This window comes from Larus michahellis, chromosome 7 (genome assembly GCF_964199755.1).
Source record: "Larus michahellis chromosome 7, bLarMic1.1, whole genome shotgun sequence".
Taxonomy (NCBI): Eukaryota; Metazoa; Chordata; class Aves; order Charadriiformes; family Laridae; genus Larus; species Larus michahellis.
The window spans coordinates 29,127,252-29,146,394 of record NC_133902.1 but is presented as its reverse complement, the minus strand read 5'-3'; the positions used below and the strand labels follow the sequence as shown (position 1 = coordinate 29,146,394).

At 44.9% G+C, this 19,143-nt stretch overlaps 1 protein-coding gene across 1 annotated transcript in view; it reads right to left on the bottom strand.

Annotated features, from left to right (window-relative positions):
• Positions 1 to 9,836: 9,836 nt before the first annotated feature.
• The window catches only part of PLEKHM3 (pleckstrin homology domain containing M3), an 86,852-nt gene continuing 77,545 nt past the window's right edge, over positions 9,837 to 19,143 (bottom strand). The window contains exon 8 of the mRNA XM_074595252.1: positions 9,837 to 11,419. Within this exon, the coding sequence (XP_074451353.1) occupies positions 11,242 to 11,419 (178 nt within the window). The 3' untranslated portion in view covers positions 9,837 to 11,241. The remainder of the gene's footprint in view (positions 11,420 to 19,143) is intronic.

The window sequence follows — 19,143 nt, the reverse complement described above, 5'->3', positions numbered from 1 at the left end:
TCTCGCAAGGAAGGACCAACCCAGCCTCACGCTGAGATCCGGATGGAGTGGGCCCCTGGACTCTGAGAGCTGCCCCTGCGTGAAGTCAGCCCGGGAGTTTGGAGGCTGATGTATCTAACGAGTGAGGCATGGATTTTTGGCTCTACTCATTAGCTTGTAAGATAAAATCTGTGACAGGAAACGGCACGGGCCATGCTTCTGAGCAAGAAGTATGGAAGGCTCATCTAGTTGCCTAGGCTCAAACTTAATTCAGACAGCTGAGAGGCGTGGGATCAGATGCTGAAGCGCTCAACACCTTCCCACCTGTTTTCCAAACAGCCCGTATCAGCTGTATCAGAGAACAGTGAAGACCAGCAGGTGTGAAGCGCTCTGGTTCCTGACAGGGACAGCAAAGCACGCCAGGCTGGCAGCAACACTCAGGTCTATGAAGGCGCTCTAAGATGTCCCTTCTCAACAGAAATGCTTCTCTTTTTTGAAGCTGGCTGATTTTTGGGAAGTGTTGTCCAGAGCAGGGTGAGGAAGCAGGCAGCACTCCCACCCCTCACAGAACAGCTGTGGGACTGCTATGGTGGGGGAACACTTCTGCTAAATGCTTTGAGGGAAAAGAATTACCTCCTGCATCTGGAAAGAAGCAGGAAAACACCTTCCCATGCAGTGGCATCTAAGCAGGGAACGACTACAAAGCAACCACCTCTTGTGGAGGAGCAATACTTTTCTGCAGTGTGACTGTCAGCGTGGCTTGGAGAAGAAATATTGCCATAACCTCATGAAGAGCAGAGAGAACGAGCAGGAAGGACAAACCGGAACCGCAGACCCATGGACAGGCAGGCACTGTGCCTGGATCGACACTCCCTGGCGCCCTGACTGATTGGGGCTGGCATTTCAGTTTGGTCCACTACATACAAACACTGAGTTCAGCTGCAAAGTCTGGTCCTGCAGCCAAAACGTCGAGGGGAAGCCCCCTGTGAGCCCAATGTGAGAAGCGGAGCTGCGGCAGCCCAGAGCTGAAAGCGTGCCGAGTCCGGGGCACGCTGTGTAGAAACCCTGGGACGCTGGACTCCCACCCTTTTCACCTCGTGGCCACCCTCAGCACAGTGTATTTCTTAACGTCATCTCTCAGCTTTTATGGGTCCTTGTCAGCATTTCTATGAAACACGAGAGGACAATTCAGTTCAGATATATCCCTGCTCCCGGGAGGAACCCTCATCTCTCTCCACTGACTGCAAAGTGGACTTGTCAGCGGCATTCGGCTCCTAAAATTCGGTGGTGGCAATATCTTCCCTGAGACAAAATCACTAGTTACCTGCTCTAAACACAGTGAGCGTGCCACTTCTGCTCGCCCTCCCCTAGCAGGCCTCCACACAGCTATGGAAACATTCCCATGGATTACCATGGGTGCTGGAGGAGGGCCTTATATAGCGAGGCTTCTCTGCCTCCCCTTTGCCCTAAGCCCTTCACAGAAGTACTTTATTGTTTTATGACAGCACGGTAACATTTGACATAAATCTCTAAGCACAGCTAGCAATGTCAATACTGTGTAAATACCTACAGTAGAGACCCATTTTTATTATACTTTTGCCCTCTTTTACCTGCTGTCACCCAGGGTTAACTCTGTGCTAGGTGCACTTGCATTTTACAAGGAATCTGCCAGTTTCACACACTGCTACCCTCATGTCTCTGAACACCGAGACCCCAGCGCTGGTCCTTTCACAAACTGCAGCTTCCATTGGAGTCAGCAGAGCTTGTATCTGCCTAAAGGATCGATCACGCTGCCTGTTAAATCAGAGACGAGTGTTCTTCAGAAGTGCAGAGTCCAAGTCGGAATGGGACATTTTGCAATATGTACACAACAAACAACATCCACCGGTGTCACAAGCAGTTGCGTGCCGATGTCCGATGACAGAATGGTGCGTGCTGGGGTCTCAGTTCTTCCACCCCAACCTTGCTCCCGCAGGCGTCGGTACCCCCTGCTCTCAGGAATCAGTGGGATTGCTTGCAGGGAAAGGCACGGTTCAGTGGAGAGACACTCGCCATGTTCCATGACTTAGTCGCTGTACTTCAGGTACCTGCCGGCAGCGTCAGCCACAAACGAGATAAACTTATAACCTTTAGTGCTGTGAAAGCACTTTGGGCTGAACTGCTCCATGCACACCGATCACATCTGTCACTCTCTTACACAGATTCAGTAACTTGCACTTCCTTATTTTTAAACAACACTTAACTTTTACTAACAATTCCTTCTTATTCACCTCTAAATACATCATATTGTACCTACATGATAAACCTGGGAACGTTCAAGTCAATGACGGCTCATCCCTTAACACAAGCTCTTACCTGACTTCTCTTGCTTTCCAGATGAGCCTCACAACTTCATTTTTAATATCTGAGACTAATGCCTGAAACTCAACTATAGAAAATCAAAAGTCACTTACTAGAAACAGCAGACTGACTTTTTAGCATATTTACAGCCTGAATGCCAAGTTTTATATTTGTCCACACTTAAAATGGTTGGAATTTACTCCTGCTTGCCTTGGAGACTTTGTCTGGTTTTGCTTGTGACAGCTGATTATCTGAGATGCTTTTCACCACCCTCTCACAGTGGCAACACTCAGGCCTCTAGATGGGACCACCGTTTTGGAGAGTATTTAGTTAAACAAGAACTATTTTAAAAAGACAGTCCAGAGCTATGTACACACACTCCCAGAATATTTTCCTTTGCCCTCAGCGTGCCTTTCACTGAAAAGGTATGGTAAGCCTCAGACCTGGAAGGTCCCTCTCTGTCCCTACGGAAAGGAGGAGGAAGCTAGCTCCATTTGGGTTAATCAATTACTATACTGTAATTGGGATCGTATCATACACGTTAAGGAAAAGTTGAAAGAAAAAAAAAATCACATTTGTTTCCTTGAACCTAGGGCACAGTTCTGGACAAGGAGCTTGTGCCATTTGATTTATTTTAGACAGTGTCCTCAGGACTTCGTAAACTGTCACTTATTCCCAGAAGAAGGGCTGGACTTCAGTTCTGCCACCTTTTAGAAAACCAGCCAACTTCCCGTATTAAACCAAATACCATTAATTTTGGTCTAAGAGATAGGAAGGTAACTTTTTAAAAAATTAACTGTCCTGACCTTTGAGAGAAGAGCCAGAGCTTGGCTTGGCATGCTCAGGTGACACGAACCGTAATACCACTCATGGGACTTGGCCGCAGGAGATGACCGACTCTCCTGGCTCGATCTATTGTAAGGTGTTTAACATGCAACGAGAGCGTGAAAGCACGAAATCCAAAAGACTGGCTGTTGCACCCAGTGGGTTGTAAGATTTGCCCGTGATCTAATATTTTCTGTGGCCTGCTGCCTTAAAGGCTAGCTGATAAATTAACACAAATGGTTAACAGAACACCCCCAGAAGCATGGCCTTTGGGGGTGTGCGTGCAGGAGTTAAGGACAGGGCTGCCAATGGGAGGTTTCACCGGCAGAGTTGTGTTTCACCGGAGGGCTCCGCTTTCACGTAACGCCAATGCACAACAGGGAGAACAATCCCACCGCTTTAGCTCCTGAGCAAAACCAAATGAAACGTTGCTTGAAACTCCATCCCCAGGTCGCCCATGACAGCTGCTGCAGTGTGTCCCTTCAGCAGCTCATTTCAGTGGCGGTTCCTACGCTGTAACAGAGCGCAACAGAGAGGCTGGGAAGGGGCCAGGAGCAGAGAGCAGGCTGAGCAAATCCAGCCACAGGAGGACAGACAAAAAGGAACCAAGCAAAGTGCTCCTCCCAGGGCTCTCTAGACCCCACGGTCTCTGCTCTGTGTTGATGCTTTTTCCCACCACCTCTTGCAGGGTGAAGTGAGGAGGGGAGGCGGCAGTGAAAGGGGAAGGAGACGTCATAACGGAATTTGCTCACCTTGCAAAGCAAATAAGGAGGAAGAGAAGGTCTTGCACATGGATTTTTTTGTGCAGCTTGTGTGGTCCCAGTCAAACATTAACTCCTTGCTTGTAGCAGATTTCATCACAAGCATGAAGTCCAAAGGTTCCTGCAGCAGAGAGGACTGACATTCCCGGTGGGCTTCTGGTCTTTCCGAGAAGGGGCAGGAGGGCAGTGAGGGAGGGGGTATATCCTGCTCTTTGAAGGCCACGCGAGCATGGGGCTAGGTGTGAATTTCTCTGGGGACCCTCCAGCAGGGGGTTTAGGTCCATGAGCTCCACCATGGCTCAGCACTGCAATCCTTAGTCACCAAATCCACAGCTCCGGGGAGCTGCAGAAGCTCCTCAGCTGGTGCACTGGGAAGAAGCAGCCCAGAAGAGCAGGAATCATGCCTGCTCCTACATCCGTCAGCTGGAGATCCCTTACAACGGGGGCAAAATCCTGCCCTCCCAGCCCTTCAGTGGTCCCTTCAGTCCAGCTGGGAGATGCCTCCCTTACTTAGGGTTCAAGGCCTGGGCCCTTCTGGCAGTTCCACGCGACAGCCACACAGTGGGAAGCTGCCTCCCTGTGCCCCCCAAGAGCTCCGTACCCGAAAGTGCCCAACAACAACAACTCCCAATAAGCCCTCCTGGGAGCCACTGCGGGTCAGCACCATTATAAATCCAGGCATCTGTGGCTTTCCAAAAACACTTAAGAGATTTTACTGGGAATCCAAACCCACAAAGCCTGACGCAGTCACTGACAGCATTTCCAGAGACCTCCTGGCTCAGACCCAGAACAGTAAATATCAGAATTTGCTTACGTTTGGAAGATTTTCACCAGAAGATTTTCTTTCTTTTGGAAGATCATTCACCAGATGAGCATTTTTAAGGAAACCAGTACTCTGTCAAAACTTGTCCTACCCACAGTGCAGTACCGACCAGAAGGCGAATGCAAAAGGACAAGTAATTTATTTTTTTTTAGTGTTTATTGAGAATTGCCTTTATACACGAGGGACTGGTGCTCTGATGCTGTCACAAGTGAACCCAAATAAACCCTGCTCAAGTGTCAACAAGCAATTCAACTCACTGAATTTAAATTATAACGTTATTACATATCAATAATAAATTAAGACTATTGCCTAGTAGTTGCAGATAATTTTAAAAAAATCCTTGTCAAAAGTAAAAAAAAAAACCCACAAATAAACACAAGAACAATGAAACACACGTAATGATGTTGCCAATAAGTTAAGAGAGTAGCACACATAGGTAATGGTTTTCCAAAAACTCAGGGTGCGCTGCCGGTGGTGTTAAAATCCATTGCAAGTGCTGCGGGTGAGATGGTGCTCCGTCGGGATGGGAAGCATGGGAAGATGGGCTGCCAGGGACGGCACCAGCCACTGCATCCTGCTTCCCCCAGCCTCCAACTGCCTCGACTGAACTAAAACGGATTCGGAAGCTGCCTTTATCGCTTAAACCCCTTCAAACGCACGCTTTGCTCATGAACTCTTACTTTTGCTTAGCTCAAGTATAGAAGGGACGGGTATAAGCTAACCCGGTATCACAGGCCTCAATGCCATTAAATATCAGCCTGAAAACACACTTTAGCTTAAGCAAGATTGACTTCGTAGACAAGTGCATAAGCAAAACTGAAACAAATCCTTTTTTCCACCAAAACAAAACTGTGTACTCAAGGATTTATATTGGTTTAACGCGTGGATTAGACGTGAATAAATAAGTAACTGCGCCACTGACACCTGTGCCCGCAAGTGGCATCTTTGTGATCTGGATTAGTGGCCACCCTAAGGAATTTGGATAAAATTGGCATTTTAAGATACAACCCAAGCCAGTGTGTGCACACCAGGGTTTTCAAGTAAAGAAGGACTTTGCACATTATCAGCCGGGCTGCCTCCTCACTGCGCTGCTAAAATGCAGCGACAGCACTGCTGTTGTCAAACGTGGGCTTAGAAGATGACAGTCAGTGTGGACACGTGCCCAGGGCTAACACCTGCTGGAAGAGTTAGCCACATACTTTAGCAAATAATGCTAAAATTTAAGCAGGTTAACCCTCTCTCTAAGGTAATGCTGACCAAACCCTCACTGGGTTAGCCCTCAGGGAACCAGGCTGCGATAAAATTAAGCTTTGAGGAAATGCCTTCGGTGCCACAGCCCTGGACCCGGCTGTGCCACGCAGGGAGTGCAGCACGGGAGTCCCTCGCCACGTGGCACGGGCTGGCCCTGGTTCCAGGAGGAGCAAAATTGCACGTGACCTGATCCTGTTTTAATGCCCAGTGCTTGCCATTATTATATATGTACAGCTCCTGAAGGTCTCGCATAAGCACAACTGCATTTCTGGCTGAAGAGAAGCCCAGCTAGTCTCCAAAATATAGGTAATAAAAACCAACGCCATCTCCATGCCGTCCTTTCTCATATTTCCCTCTCAAATCACAGATAGTAAACAAATTTTATGGTCACCACTCCTAGCAAGATGGAAACTGCCATGAGCAAGGGTTTCAAGCTCCAATACCAAACACGCTGCGTCATGGCGGCGCGTTCCTGACAACATTCTTCACTTTTGAAAATTTAAGGCACCAAATTGAGCAAAAGTGAGGGACTTCTATGCAGCTTGGTGTTTTCAGAGCTGGTATGTGCAGCCTGTAAAGCTCGCTTCACGAGGGCAGAACAAGCAAACTCATTTACTCAGCTGCCCCTGCGAAAGAGCGTGTGCAGCCGCGGGAGAGTTTCAGTTTAAGCCTCCAAGTTAATCGAACAGCAGATTCAATCAGGAAATCCAAAACAGGAAGATAGACACTAATATACAGTACTGTAAGGCACTCCTACCGGGAAGGGAAAATTGGAAGGCAAATTACGAAGGAGAGAATGATCAGACACAACTAGTTCAAGAGCAACACGACGAGCTATGAAGCTCAAAGTCTGGCTGTAGGCTCAGCGCTGTGGGCAAAGGCAGGGACAGTGAGAGAAAGAGAGAGAGAGGGGACTGGCTTGCAGCTGAGCAGCAGAAAAAAAAGGAGAGAAGATTATGATGATTATTCGATTACATTTCTTTTATGCAGATTAACAGTCGGCTGCAATCCAGGCTGTGAGCTTGGGAAGCCTGGGAAACTCGGTGGCTTCTGTTGCTGCAGGGAAAAAGCAAAATACAACAGTGCAGCTTCCCTATTTCATTGTAAACAGTCATCCTCGGCTTTTTTTTTTTTTAAGTCTTTCAGAACATTATCATCAATCCATTATAATACACACAGTATCCTGATACTAAGAGAAACCTTGACAAGAGGAGCTCTAGAGGTACATTGATGCCTCACTCCCAACAGGGCCATGAGAGTCCATGGAGTACTGTGGAAAATTCAAGCTCCTCACCAACAAGTACCTTCTCTCTTATCTGGGAAACCCGCACAACTGCCAATTTCTACCATCCCAGCAATGAGCTCATACTGGTATGTGCCAGCCAGGATATTGTGTCACATCACAAAACCATCATTTTTCATCACCTAAAACAGACAAAGAAAAGCAAGAGAAAGATTTCTACACAAAAGATCCAAATTTCTCTTTTTACAGGTTGATAATATACAAAGAAGCCGTGGTTTGCATCCCCTAGGTAGGTCCTTCTCCCCGTTAAAGAAAAGCTAGAGGGTCAGGGTTCACAGGAAAAGAGACTTAAGTAAGGATCTCTACAGTGTCCTAGTTAAAATAATCTCAGACTAACTAAACTGAGATGAGAAGTTTCTAAGTAGCTATAGAGGGCCAGGCTATAGTCCATTGGAGGGAAGCACCCTATTTCTACACTGATTACAAGTTCTGTACAAGCAAAAGCAGTAACTGGATGCACAGTCCAATTCCTCCTCCACCAGCTATGAAAGCACCTTCTCTGTGAAAGGGACAAACAGCACATTTTATTCTTGACTCACAATGAAATGCTATTGTTCAAATTTATTTCATGTGGGGGCGGGACAAGACTAGAAGTACCAATACGTAATTTCACCTGTGTGTGTGTGTGGGGGGAAGACAGTTGTGCCATCTGGAAAGACCCCAGGTGCTTTTCCAGCTGATGCCCCCCCAGAAGCCTGCAGAGCAGAGCCGTGGGGAGGCTGGGGGCTGCAGAACGGGAAGCGCAGCAGCGGCACCGTTAGTCCAGCAGAGACAACCATGCAAGGGGTGCAGCGGTGTCTGACACCCAAACCACCTGCAGAACCCCAGGCTGAGTCTCCTACTAGCAAATGGCTCTTGCAGGAAAACCGTCCTTTTAGAGTTGGGTCTTTTGAGAGTTAGTAATGTGAGTGGTAGTTTCAGTTTATTCTTTTGCCTTGCAGCCCTGGAAAATGGATAGGGCTTGTTCCTACTGCATCGGCACCTTCTGAGGGCAGGATCAAGCCTTTCATCATGCTTACGAAAGGCAGTGACAGAAGACTTTATCTTACCTGTTCATATGGAATAACTTTTTTTGAATAGGAGCTAGGCATCCCTGAGAGGAAAGCATCTTCCACATGATGTTCTACGTTCTGCTCCTATAGCTACTGCGAGAAGCTATATTACTTTTCCAAGGTAGAAATGAATGTGTATCCATTTTAGGAACTGGGTTGTTTACAACAACACTGGATTTTCAAGAAATGAATCTGATCTGTACTCTACAGTATCCTTTTACATAAAGCTTTGGGCGCTGCCAGTATATTGTAACAACATGCTTTTTGCCCTTTGCCGTTAGTAATGGCAGTAGTTCCGGATCCATGACTAATGCCAGCAGTTTCGCTGACATCATACAATTTTTTTTTCCTGTAAATCTCAGTTAGCAAAGAAACCGTTCTGTAATACTTATACAAACCCAGAGTAACTCTAATGCTGTCTACGTTGTTATTCCAGAATTCAACTAGAATATCTAACCTCCCACATGACTGGTACTTTGGAGATCCGGACACCTGTCAAAGTAACTAGTAGTTTGCAATGTCTGAACCTTGATTCCTTGACTCCATAGGGTTTTTAACAGTCCACACAAGCAGCCTTCCCTAAACCGAGCTGGACACGAACCAGTGCTGTAAGGTACCTTAAATACCAGAGCACGACAACATGAAAAACACCACCTTTTTTCTTTTCTTTAATGACTCACCATTATGTCTAGAGCTAATTCAAAAGCGTACCTGCCAGATTCTGACAGTTTCAGAGCTACTGGCTTTGCCACAGGACTAGTTGTGGTGACACATGCTGAAAAACATGGGAGCGTACTGTTTATTCAGCCAGTACCACTGCAGTTCCTGTTTGCATGACTAATTCCACAATACTTCCCCAGTGTTTGCATTTGTGAACATGCAGGGAATTCTTCACGTGGGAATGGACTTGCAAGGAACATTATATCTTTAAGGATGATAGCCAAAAGCAACTCATTTCACAGGAGGAACAGTGAGCTGAGACAGAGACATCCCTGTGTAAGGGAAGTATTAATTTTAGTGGCAATGGTACATGATTCACCAGGTTTATTAACTATGGGAATCCCTATACTACTTTGCCAAGAAGATGGAAAAACCCTCACTTCCTTCCAAAGAATCCCACTGAGAGAAGGACTTCTGGATAAGAAAGGCACTGGTTGTCTAATGTATACAGATATAAACATGCTTCTATATATATAGTAGTTGCACTCAAATTTGAGAAAGCGCAGATTCAGCTACTTTCTTTAAGTGGAGGCTGGAAAAGGTAACCACTTATACTCCAGTATAAGGCAATTCAATGTAGCGTTCTACCTTTTTATGTAGGCATGATGTACCCTGTTCTTTTATTTAAAATACTTCAAGGTGCTTCAATGATCAAGACTGCTTTCTGCCTTGAATACAACAGCCTGCAGATTATATAGGAAGCAAAGATCAGTATATTCTGCATTTTCACAAACCTATGTGAGAAGAGAGGAAAGATACACATGCACATGACTGGCTTTTTTCTCGTGAAACTGTATTTGCTTTCTGTATATAAATGTATGTGTATATATATGTGAATGCTTTCGTATGTATGTAATACACACATTACTGCAGGGTCTGGAGAAAGAGTTAAGGATGTGGACTGGAGGGAGGAGGATCTCGAAGTGCTCACTGGAGGTGAAGCCACAACGAATTAAACACACCGCCAGTGATGACACACATCTCCCCAGTTAAATCCACCGTGTACTCCCCTTTCATAATATATGTAATTTACTGGGTTTAATACTTCCCTGTGTTCCAGGTCTGTGGAGCAGAACCATACCTTGAGGAACTTCGCTCTCCACCACAGAAGTCACCACAGAAGTATAAAATCCCTTAGAGCTCACAGAGAACACAGGACACAAACTGCACGTGAGCACAGCAAACTACCGTTTCACAGTTTTGGAGGTATTTTCTAACTAACGCAGGCAAGACCACTTTCCTGACTATCAGTCTAACAGGTTAGAGAAACATTTAAAGTAAACTTCACGAAATAAAACCCAAACCAACGTGGACACTTAAAATGTCTTAAAACGTAAGACTAGCAGAAGGTCAGAACCAACATCATGTTACTGGAGATGAGGACGTGGCGTCGCATAGATCAAGAATAACCAAGGTAAAATTCAATGGACTTCAGTGACAGAGCTTGATGGACATAACCAGCTGGAACAAAAACAGTAGCAAGTCCCCTGCTTATCTACATACGGAATAGTTCACTGGGGTGGTTATAAATATATAAACATAGCTGAAGGAATTATTCTGCGTATTATGTTTGCAAGCACCCTCAATAAGGTTTGACGGCAGATACTTTTCTTTCCTCAGGAAGGAGTGACATGTAAATGCACTGATCCTTTAAAAATAGCGCTCTGGAAACATGAGGAAATGGAACCATGTGTCCACATCAGAAGGAGCAGGTGGGTTTAAAATCATTCCTGCCCTGTTGGGTTCTGTGAAACACCTCACCAGAACCTCTGCCAAGGCTAATAATAAATAAATGATACACATAAATAAGTACATAATTCATCAATTCTAAACGAACAACATAAAAAATAATGTGGTCATGGCAGCAAATATTTTCTGCCTTGAGGAAAAGTCTTCTCCAGAGGTGCAAAAGAAAAACTGGGTGCTTATTTAGCTAGACCTAAAGCATTTCAAGTAAACCACATTTTGTATGAGAGCTAGCGGCCGGACTTCAACGCAAAATGCAGTTTAGCCATTGGTATTTCAAAGCCAACAAGGCTTTATAGCCACTTTGGCAGCTGCTATTCACAGATGAAGAAGGTCAGATACTATTTTGAAAGACGACTTCTGCCTGGCTAAGCTGAGAAGTTGCTTGAGCTGGCAACTGGGAAAGGGATTCTCTTTAGGCTGGCCACTGCCTTAAGGAACTCATGTGTTCTGATAGGACAACTCAAACATGTTGCAAGACTCTTCGAAGTTTTCGTCCATATTCAGTCGCCTCCAGAAGGATTTCTGCTTCTTCTGCAATTCTTTACGCACACACCTGGGGCACGGTACAGCCTTCTCTTTGCACTCCGAGTGGAAGACAGCACCACAGCTTTCACACCTGCAAACACAAATTAGCATCAAAATTGAATGACAAAATAGGACCAGAGCATGCAATGGACTTCATATGGACTGTGGGCAGTACATATTCCTTCAAACAGTCATAGATCACAGAATCTTCATGGTTGGAAAGGACCATTGAGATCATCGAGTCCAACCATACACACACAAAAAAAACCCCCTATAATTTCTGCCACTAGAGCATGCCCTGAAGTGCCAAATCTAGACATTTCTTAAATACCTCTAGGGATGGTGACTCAACCACCTCCCTGGGCAGGCTGTTCCAGTGCCTGACCACTCTTTCAGTAAAGTAATTCTTCCTAATATCTAATCTAAACCTCCCCTGACGCAACTTCAGACCATTTCCTCTGGTCCTGTCATTATTCACCTGGGAGAAGAGGCCAACCCCCACCTCTCTACAACCTCCTTTCAGGTAGTTGTAGAGGGCCATGAGGTCTCCCCTCAGCGTCCCCTTCTCCAAGCTAAACATGCCCAGCTCCTGAAGCCTCTCCTCATGTGACCTGGTCTCCAGACCCCTCACCAGCCTGGTAGCTCTCCTCTGGACACGCTCCAGCACTTCAATGTCCCTCTTGTACAGAGGGGCCCAGAACTGAACACAGTATTTGAGGTGAGGCCTCACCAGTACAGAGGCACGATCACTTCCCTGCTCCTGCTGGCCACACTATTCCTGATACAAGTTCTGGTAGCTCAGAGAGCACTGTGTTTCAAAAGGGTGGAGCTGTAAAAGACACTGGCTTGCCCACACCTCTGCTGGTGTCAAGCTACTCAGGACCACTAAAGTGAGTTGATTTGCGTTCACTTGCAGTTGCTGAGAATCTGTCCCAGCACTTCTGCTTCACAGAGAGAAATTTTTAGAAGGATTAATACTTATCTTCTTATTAACTAACATTCAGAGCTAGCACAGAATAGACATTAATTTTGCTTTATGAAAGACAAGTTTGCTGCTTTGGTTTGTAAAGGAAGAGTAACAACATTCATTTCCATTAAGATATATATCAGCATCTGCAGCAGTCGAGATATGACATGTTCCTCATCGCAGTTCCAGTGGTCAGCTGTTATGGAAAGAGTAAAGTACAGCCCACTTCAACAGCAGGAGAAGTCATTCCACAAAGTTAAAAATGGAACAGAGGTAGGCGACATTTTCTGTCCTATGTCCTATGGAAGATCGGACTAGATCAACACAATTATCGCTTCTGGGATTCAAAGCTGTGCTATTCGGTTCTCAAAGGTGATAATATGACTTCAAACAAACAAGCTGCTCAAACGAGATGACTGATTACTTTTGGGGCACTCTAGAGGCAATGGATACAACCTCACAGCAGATCAAGCCCCAGTTCCAGATGGCTGTGGAGCAATGAAACATGTGGTGATCACGGAATGGGCTACAACTGAACAGTTGGACATTGTCAGCCTTTTCAATGCAAATAACTATCTGTACTGATAAGTCACTACAGCTTTGTAACCAAATGACAAAATAAAAGGATGACAGTGTCAGGGGTACAAAGTCTTAGATCCCAGTTGGATAATCAAATAATGAAAGCAACAGAACACCAAACTTGAGAGCAATTTTGAAATACAAATGAGGGGCGCTGGTCACCCCAGTGATTCTGTGGGAAGTCTTGAAATGCCTCACACTTTTCCTTTCTCACAGCTATTGTAGTCAAATGACTATATGATATCCAAGTGTCCATTGTTACATCTTTAGTGGGTTTTTTGTTTGTTTGCTTTGAGCTGTTTTTGTTGTGTTGTTTTTGTTAGAAATAAGGTTCTTGTCTTCAAGACTGTGAAGAAAAATTGAAAACATGAAGAAATAAATGCCAAACGCTGAGAAGCCAAAAGGCAAATTGTAGTATTTGGCATGCAGTCTGTCAATACTGAGAGAAGTCCATAAGCTATATGTTAGCTATATTAGCTGCATCTGCATCTCACCTGTAAGTTTTAAAACACTGTTCCTGATCTGGCTGCACTTTAAGTTTTATGCATGGGTTCAAGCACGGCCTAAATTTTAGTAATTGTAAAGCTTTGAGAAGACTATGCAGAGGTTTAGAGAGGCACACTTCTAGCTAACGTAAACTGATAAAACTCAAATAACAAGTAAGAAAAGGGAAGTTAAAGAAGCTAGGTATAATGTTGTATATCTACTAACTACTATGCTCTCTTGCAGTAAAACTTGACTGTCATATTTCTAAATCCAACTACTAAATCTAAATCTGGTTTTAAATCAAGAAACTGGCTCACACAGAGATATTTATAATTTCTCTGCTCAGAGAGTGTGTGTTATGGCCCAGATCCAGTGAAGCACATAAACACATGCTTAGGACTCATATCCCAGTGATTTCCTTGGGATTACTGATCTGCCTACAATTAAGCATGTGCTTACGTGCTTTGCTGGATTGGGATCTCCACGAACAGACAAGCTAATGGATGAGGGAGAGACAGAGAAGACAGCAGTGTCTTTAAAACTTTACATCATTCTCAACTGACACTAATGGTGATTTTATCAAGGTAATTCTCCTTTGTTAGTCAGCAATTTACAGTGCCCTGGAAGTTGCTAGAGGGTAATGATTGATGAGGAGTGTAATTTTGCACTCTCACATTGCCACTCCCTATACTCGCTCAATATGTCTCCGCAGTATGCATGGAGGTGACAAAACTTATAAAAAATTGCTGCTGATTTGGATGGAGCGGGATGAGAGAGGAGCCAGCACATCTGCTCTCCCCAATCAAAGGCCAACAGCACAGAGAACAAAGATTGATGGGGTTTAAATTAATACGAATTGATTTTTCAGAAATAACTGGAAAAAATTAACAAACTTTTCTCGTGTTGCTCAGAACCAAAAGAGAGAGAAGAAATACCTGCACTGTTACTTATTAGAGCTGGTGCAATAGCTGAAGCTCTGAGTAGGATCCCACACTCTCAGGCACTAACCAGATCCAGTCCTGCATCTCAGAATCCACTGCACCAGCAGCCATCGTGACCACCATCAGTCCATTTGGATGGTGACCACCATTGATCCACCCCTGACTGCTTCTCTGAAGACCTATTTTCTGCTTTCTCCGGTGAAGGCTGATGTACTCCCAGCCCCAACTGTGGGGTGCAGATGACAACAAAACAGCAGCCTGGATGAATGGTGCTCTGAGTTGAAGAACAAAGCTGGCTCTTGCTCTCTGCAGGCAGAGAGGATACCCGGGTCAAGCTTCACTGCATGCTTGTGTCCTCTCATTGGTAAAGAAACTCAGCCACCGGGGCAGGGGGGCAATGCTGATCTTGTTCTGCCTTTGGGCAAATGGTAAGTTACTCCCTTTAAAGTGATGGAGCTGTGCTACCCCAAGCCATCTACAGCTTTGCTTTTCAGCATATCAAACACAGTCAGTCTTATCCGACCCTGCAAATGTCAACTGGTGGACCATTCCTAATCTAACTGTGAGAAATTTTCCAGTGAGACCAAAAACCCCACCAAAATTTTATTCCTTCTTAGAATATTACAAACAGATTGCTTCTTATTTAATTCTGACATCTAGTTTTGTCTCCACGTGTGAGTTTCACAGTTTTTCTTTACTGTTGTTTTCAAGCCTCCTTATTACAAAATGCTTTTATTTTGCTGGAGAAAAAAAATACATTTTTGTAGTCTATAAAAGACTCATGTAATAGTTTGCTACACTTAGTTACCTTTTCCTTAACCCTTGTTGTTGTCATCGGTAATTCACAGTTCACGTACTATTTCTGAATCCTGACTACTTCTTTGGCTAGAGGCCAGAAAGTCCCTGCATCTTTTGTGAGACTTCTATACACCATGGATAATACACCGATGAGCCTGCAAAGCCATTCAGGCCTTTCATGTTTCCTTCTTTAATGAATGATATTGCAATACTGCACACTGACGGCCTCTTGCTATTTTTCAAACATTATTTAAAGAATCGGTGAACATTGCATGTTGTTTTCATACAGACTTTCAGAAGTCTGTATGAAGAATGCATTTGAAACAGCTTCCTCTCTATTTCAGTGTTTTCTCCTTCCTGACCAACTCGATTTCTATTGAGACTATAGGGGGTGTTTTATGTTTTATGGACGTTTTACTTGTTTGAATACCAGAGTAAAAAAAAATGCAGAGAATTATTCAATCCTGTAAATAATTTCTATTGCACTGAAAAGTGTAAGAGAGAAAGGGCAAAGCTATCCACTGCCAGACATGCATTATAATGCTCTTATTATTATCATTACTAGTTACAAAATAAAAGCCTTTCTACATTAAAAGCATAAAATCATTCCTTCTATGCTGAGGAAATTATAATGTTAGTATCTCCCACTAAGTCTGGGCATTTGAAACATCTACATATCAATATTCGGTAAATTGTAAACTCCGGCAAGTTGTTTTCATGCTTCCCACATGTATCTCTCAGGCTCACGGCTCAAGTAATTCTAGATTCGGCACAATCAATTGATTGTACTCATATTTCCCCTCCGCACTTCACCACCATTTAGGTGCCCATGGGTAAGATCAGATACCCAAAGGTCGTGGTGCAACACAAAGAGGCCTCAAAGACCTTCCACTGTGAGCAGACAAAACGAACCAGGGATGATCAACCGGTGGCCCAGGATGTCATCCGAAAGACAGTTTTATTTGTCTCCTAGGAACCTTAGAGGTTGACAGACTGTCCAGCATGACTGTGTTGGGATGAAGCTGCTGGGACTAGTAAGGTTTATTAGGACAGCATCGGTACCATGCACATGGGCTGTACCTGTCTGGCTTCCAAACACCACGTGGGGAATCAAAGCAGCTCACGGTTATGCTGTTCATCCCTAAAATGAACAAACAGTGGATGACAGACATACCACCATTCCCACCTCTCACCCAGGAAACAAGAAGTGAACTGACCTGCTCAAGGTCAGCCAGGAGCTCCTGCAAGAGATGAGAAGGGCAAAGAGCTCCCCTGTCTCATTGCAGTGCCATATTCACCCACCATCCTTTCTCTTGTAATTTTATACATTAACTTTCATTTTTTCATTTAAAAACCCCACTTCCTCTGTGCCAGACTTTGCACACATTTGCTCACGTGAGTAATCCCTTGAAAGGAATTTCAGTAAGAACTTGATTTATGGCTGAACCTTTCATTGACTAGAACTCTTCAGGTTTTTTTTCTCTCCCTCCATGCAGAGGAAAAACAAGATAAAACAGCGTTGTTCATTATGTTTTCTTTAGACGATGCTATACATTCATCAAGCATCCAAAATACTAAGCCACCTGTAACTTGTCTATTAAAAAACCCCAGAGAGCAAACCACAGTAGCTGAAGTAAGCCTTGCCTAGGGATTCCAGCGTGACCACCGTCCCAGGCTATGCACATGTGCCTGTCTGCAAGTATTTCTGAGTTGCTCAGCTGCGAGTATCAGAGACGCACCCTTCAAAACTCTGAGACTTTAGCAGAGCACAAAGAGAAAGAAAACGGACTGGCCTGTGTTCACTGACAACACAAAAAAAGCCCCAAAGGCAATCAATGCCTGACACACACGTGCAGCAATATTATTACAGTTGCCTAGGAACCGACACAAGGAGCCTGCCGAGGGAGGGACGCCCATGTAGTAAATGAATGGAAGAAAGTTGGCACTAATATTACATTGATTTGTCCCCGCAAGGAGCTTGTTAGGATAACGCCTTGTATGACACACTTATGGTCTTTACTAGATACAGGTTTTTTTTTAAAAAACTGTTAATACCTCAGATTTGCTTTTGAAAAATTTGCTTCTCAAAAAGAAAAAAAAAAAAAGGCCAAACAAAAATAGAGCAGAACCCACTACCCAGCCCCTCAAATCGTTACGCGTCTGAAAATTCACTCTAAAGGATGAATTCAGTGTTCAGGGAGCCAGCGGTGATTCATAAGAGTAATCATAGTTTTCCTTTCCATAGACCTGCTCATCAGACGGGGGTTACCCTTGATATGGAGCAGAGCTTGAAGACACTCCTCGTTTATAATGGCATGGCTGGGCCCTGGGCTGGCGCCGGAGGGTACAGCAACAGGGGAAATAGCTGTAACTGCCAACCACCAGGGGAACCGATGCCAGGGGTGAGCTGGTTACAGGCAGCAGCTAAGAAAGGGTGTACAGTGACCACTGATAGGACTCACCAAGGAAAACGCCCGTGATTCGTACCTCTGAAACAGCTGCGGGGACCAGCCCAAACACAGCCTGATGCAGCGTCCGTGACCAAGACCACCACTGCTGCTCCAGTAATGCCACCCCAGGGTGGCCGAATGACACGCTACGCAGCGTCCCTGCATGAAAACTGCCAGACCAGGGTCTGCTCCCTTTTACCCAGCATGGGTTACACTGCGATGCTGGAGAAGCACCTCAGGCAGGGGAGTAAGATGAATGAATAAGCCCCTGTCCTGGCTCGGCCGCCCAGGGCTTGCCATCGGGTGACTCCTCAGCTGTGCTGTCTCTTGCCCCTTGTCCTGTCATGCCAGCACCCACTGCCAAGGTCAACAGCATCCAACAGGTGTGCAAAGTGCTCAGAGATATTAAAGCCTCACAAACGAGGGGAAAAGTGGGCAGCTCACTGGAGGGAAAAGGAGCCTCAGCATCAATTCCTCCATTGCCAGACCCAGATAAATCGCAAAACAGGCCTTTGTTTTTGGTGCTCACAGAACAACTTGTTACAGGCTGGGGCTGAACAAGAGGCACTGCTTGATTTAACTACCTGCTATCCTCCTGTGACAACTGTGTTCGCAGGCTGAGTTACCGCACCAGAGCGTGGCAGCAGGGTCAAGCAGGAGCAAAGGGATCCTGCAGCTCCCAGACCCCTCTTTCCAGAGCTCTGAAGCTCATGATTAAGGAGGGAATCGTGTCCTCAGTTCCCCCTAAGCTGTGGCTGCAGGGATTTATCCTACACTTACCTACATATATTTACATACTTGCATCCAACAGGAGAACTAAGGACTGACTGTTGACCTCAGTGCTGCACTTTGCAAGTTGTCTAAGTTCAGAGATCCCCAGCCAAGTAATGTGGCCTGTACACAGCAGTTTGCAAGAAATCAGTAAAGGGACACTAAAATCAATATTAAAACATTTAATCTGAAATTCCTGTGATTACATTTTAGTCAGTGGAGCCAAGTTACTTTGGAAACAGGAAAAGCCCTACACGTGGTAGATCCACTACCTGCAAACCACTGGAGAGGCTGAGATGCCACTGAGATTCAAGTGTTTACATCGCTCACATATATATCCTCTGCCTCTGCTGGCTGCCACGCCATGAATGGCACTTCGTCCCTCTGCCCCTCCTATTATTAATGAACTCTATTCACAAGGTGGTGGTTGAAGACCTGGAAGCAAAGAGTCAGGGCAATACTATTAACAGTAATATTAACATACTGCCCTCAACTGTTATAATTTGACTGCATGATTCTACTATTTTGCATTTTTCTCTAAGTCTCAAGTCTGGAAATCCTGTGATTAAGCCAGGATTTATGCTTTCAATAAAAGAGAAAGGCAAAGGCACCTGGACTTCGTAGCTCTGCCATAGTGCTGAAGACATGACTACCTGGACACAAGATGGGAAAAAGGAACTTAAAATTAAAAATAAATAAAGTAAGTGTATAAACAGCAAGATTATTAAGGTAATCTTAGAATTTCTGAGCACTTAAGAGCTGGCAGTGTTGGCTTTCATGGGCTAAAAAGCAATTGAAAAGCTCTTGTCTTGTCTACACGAAA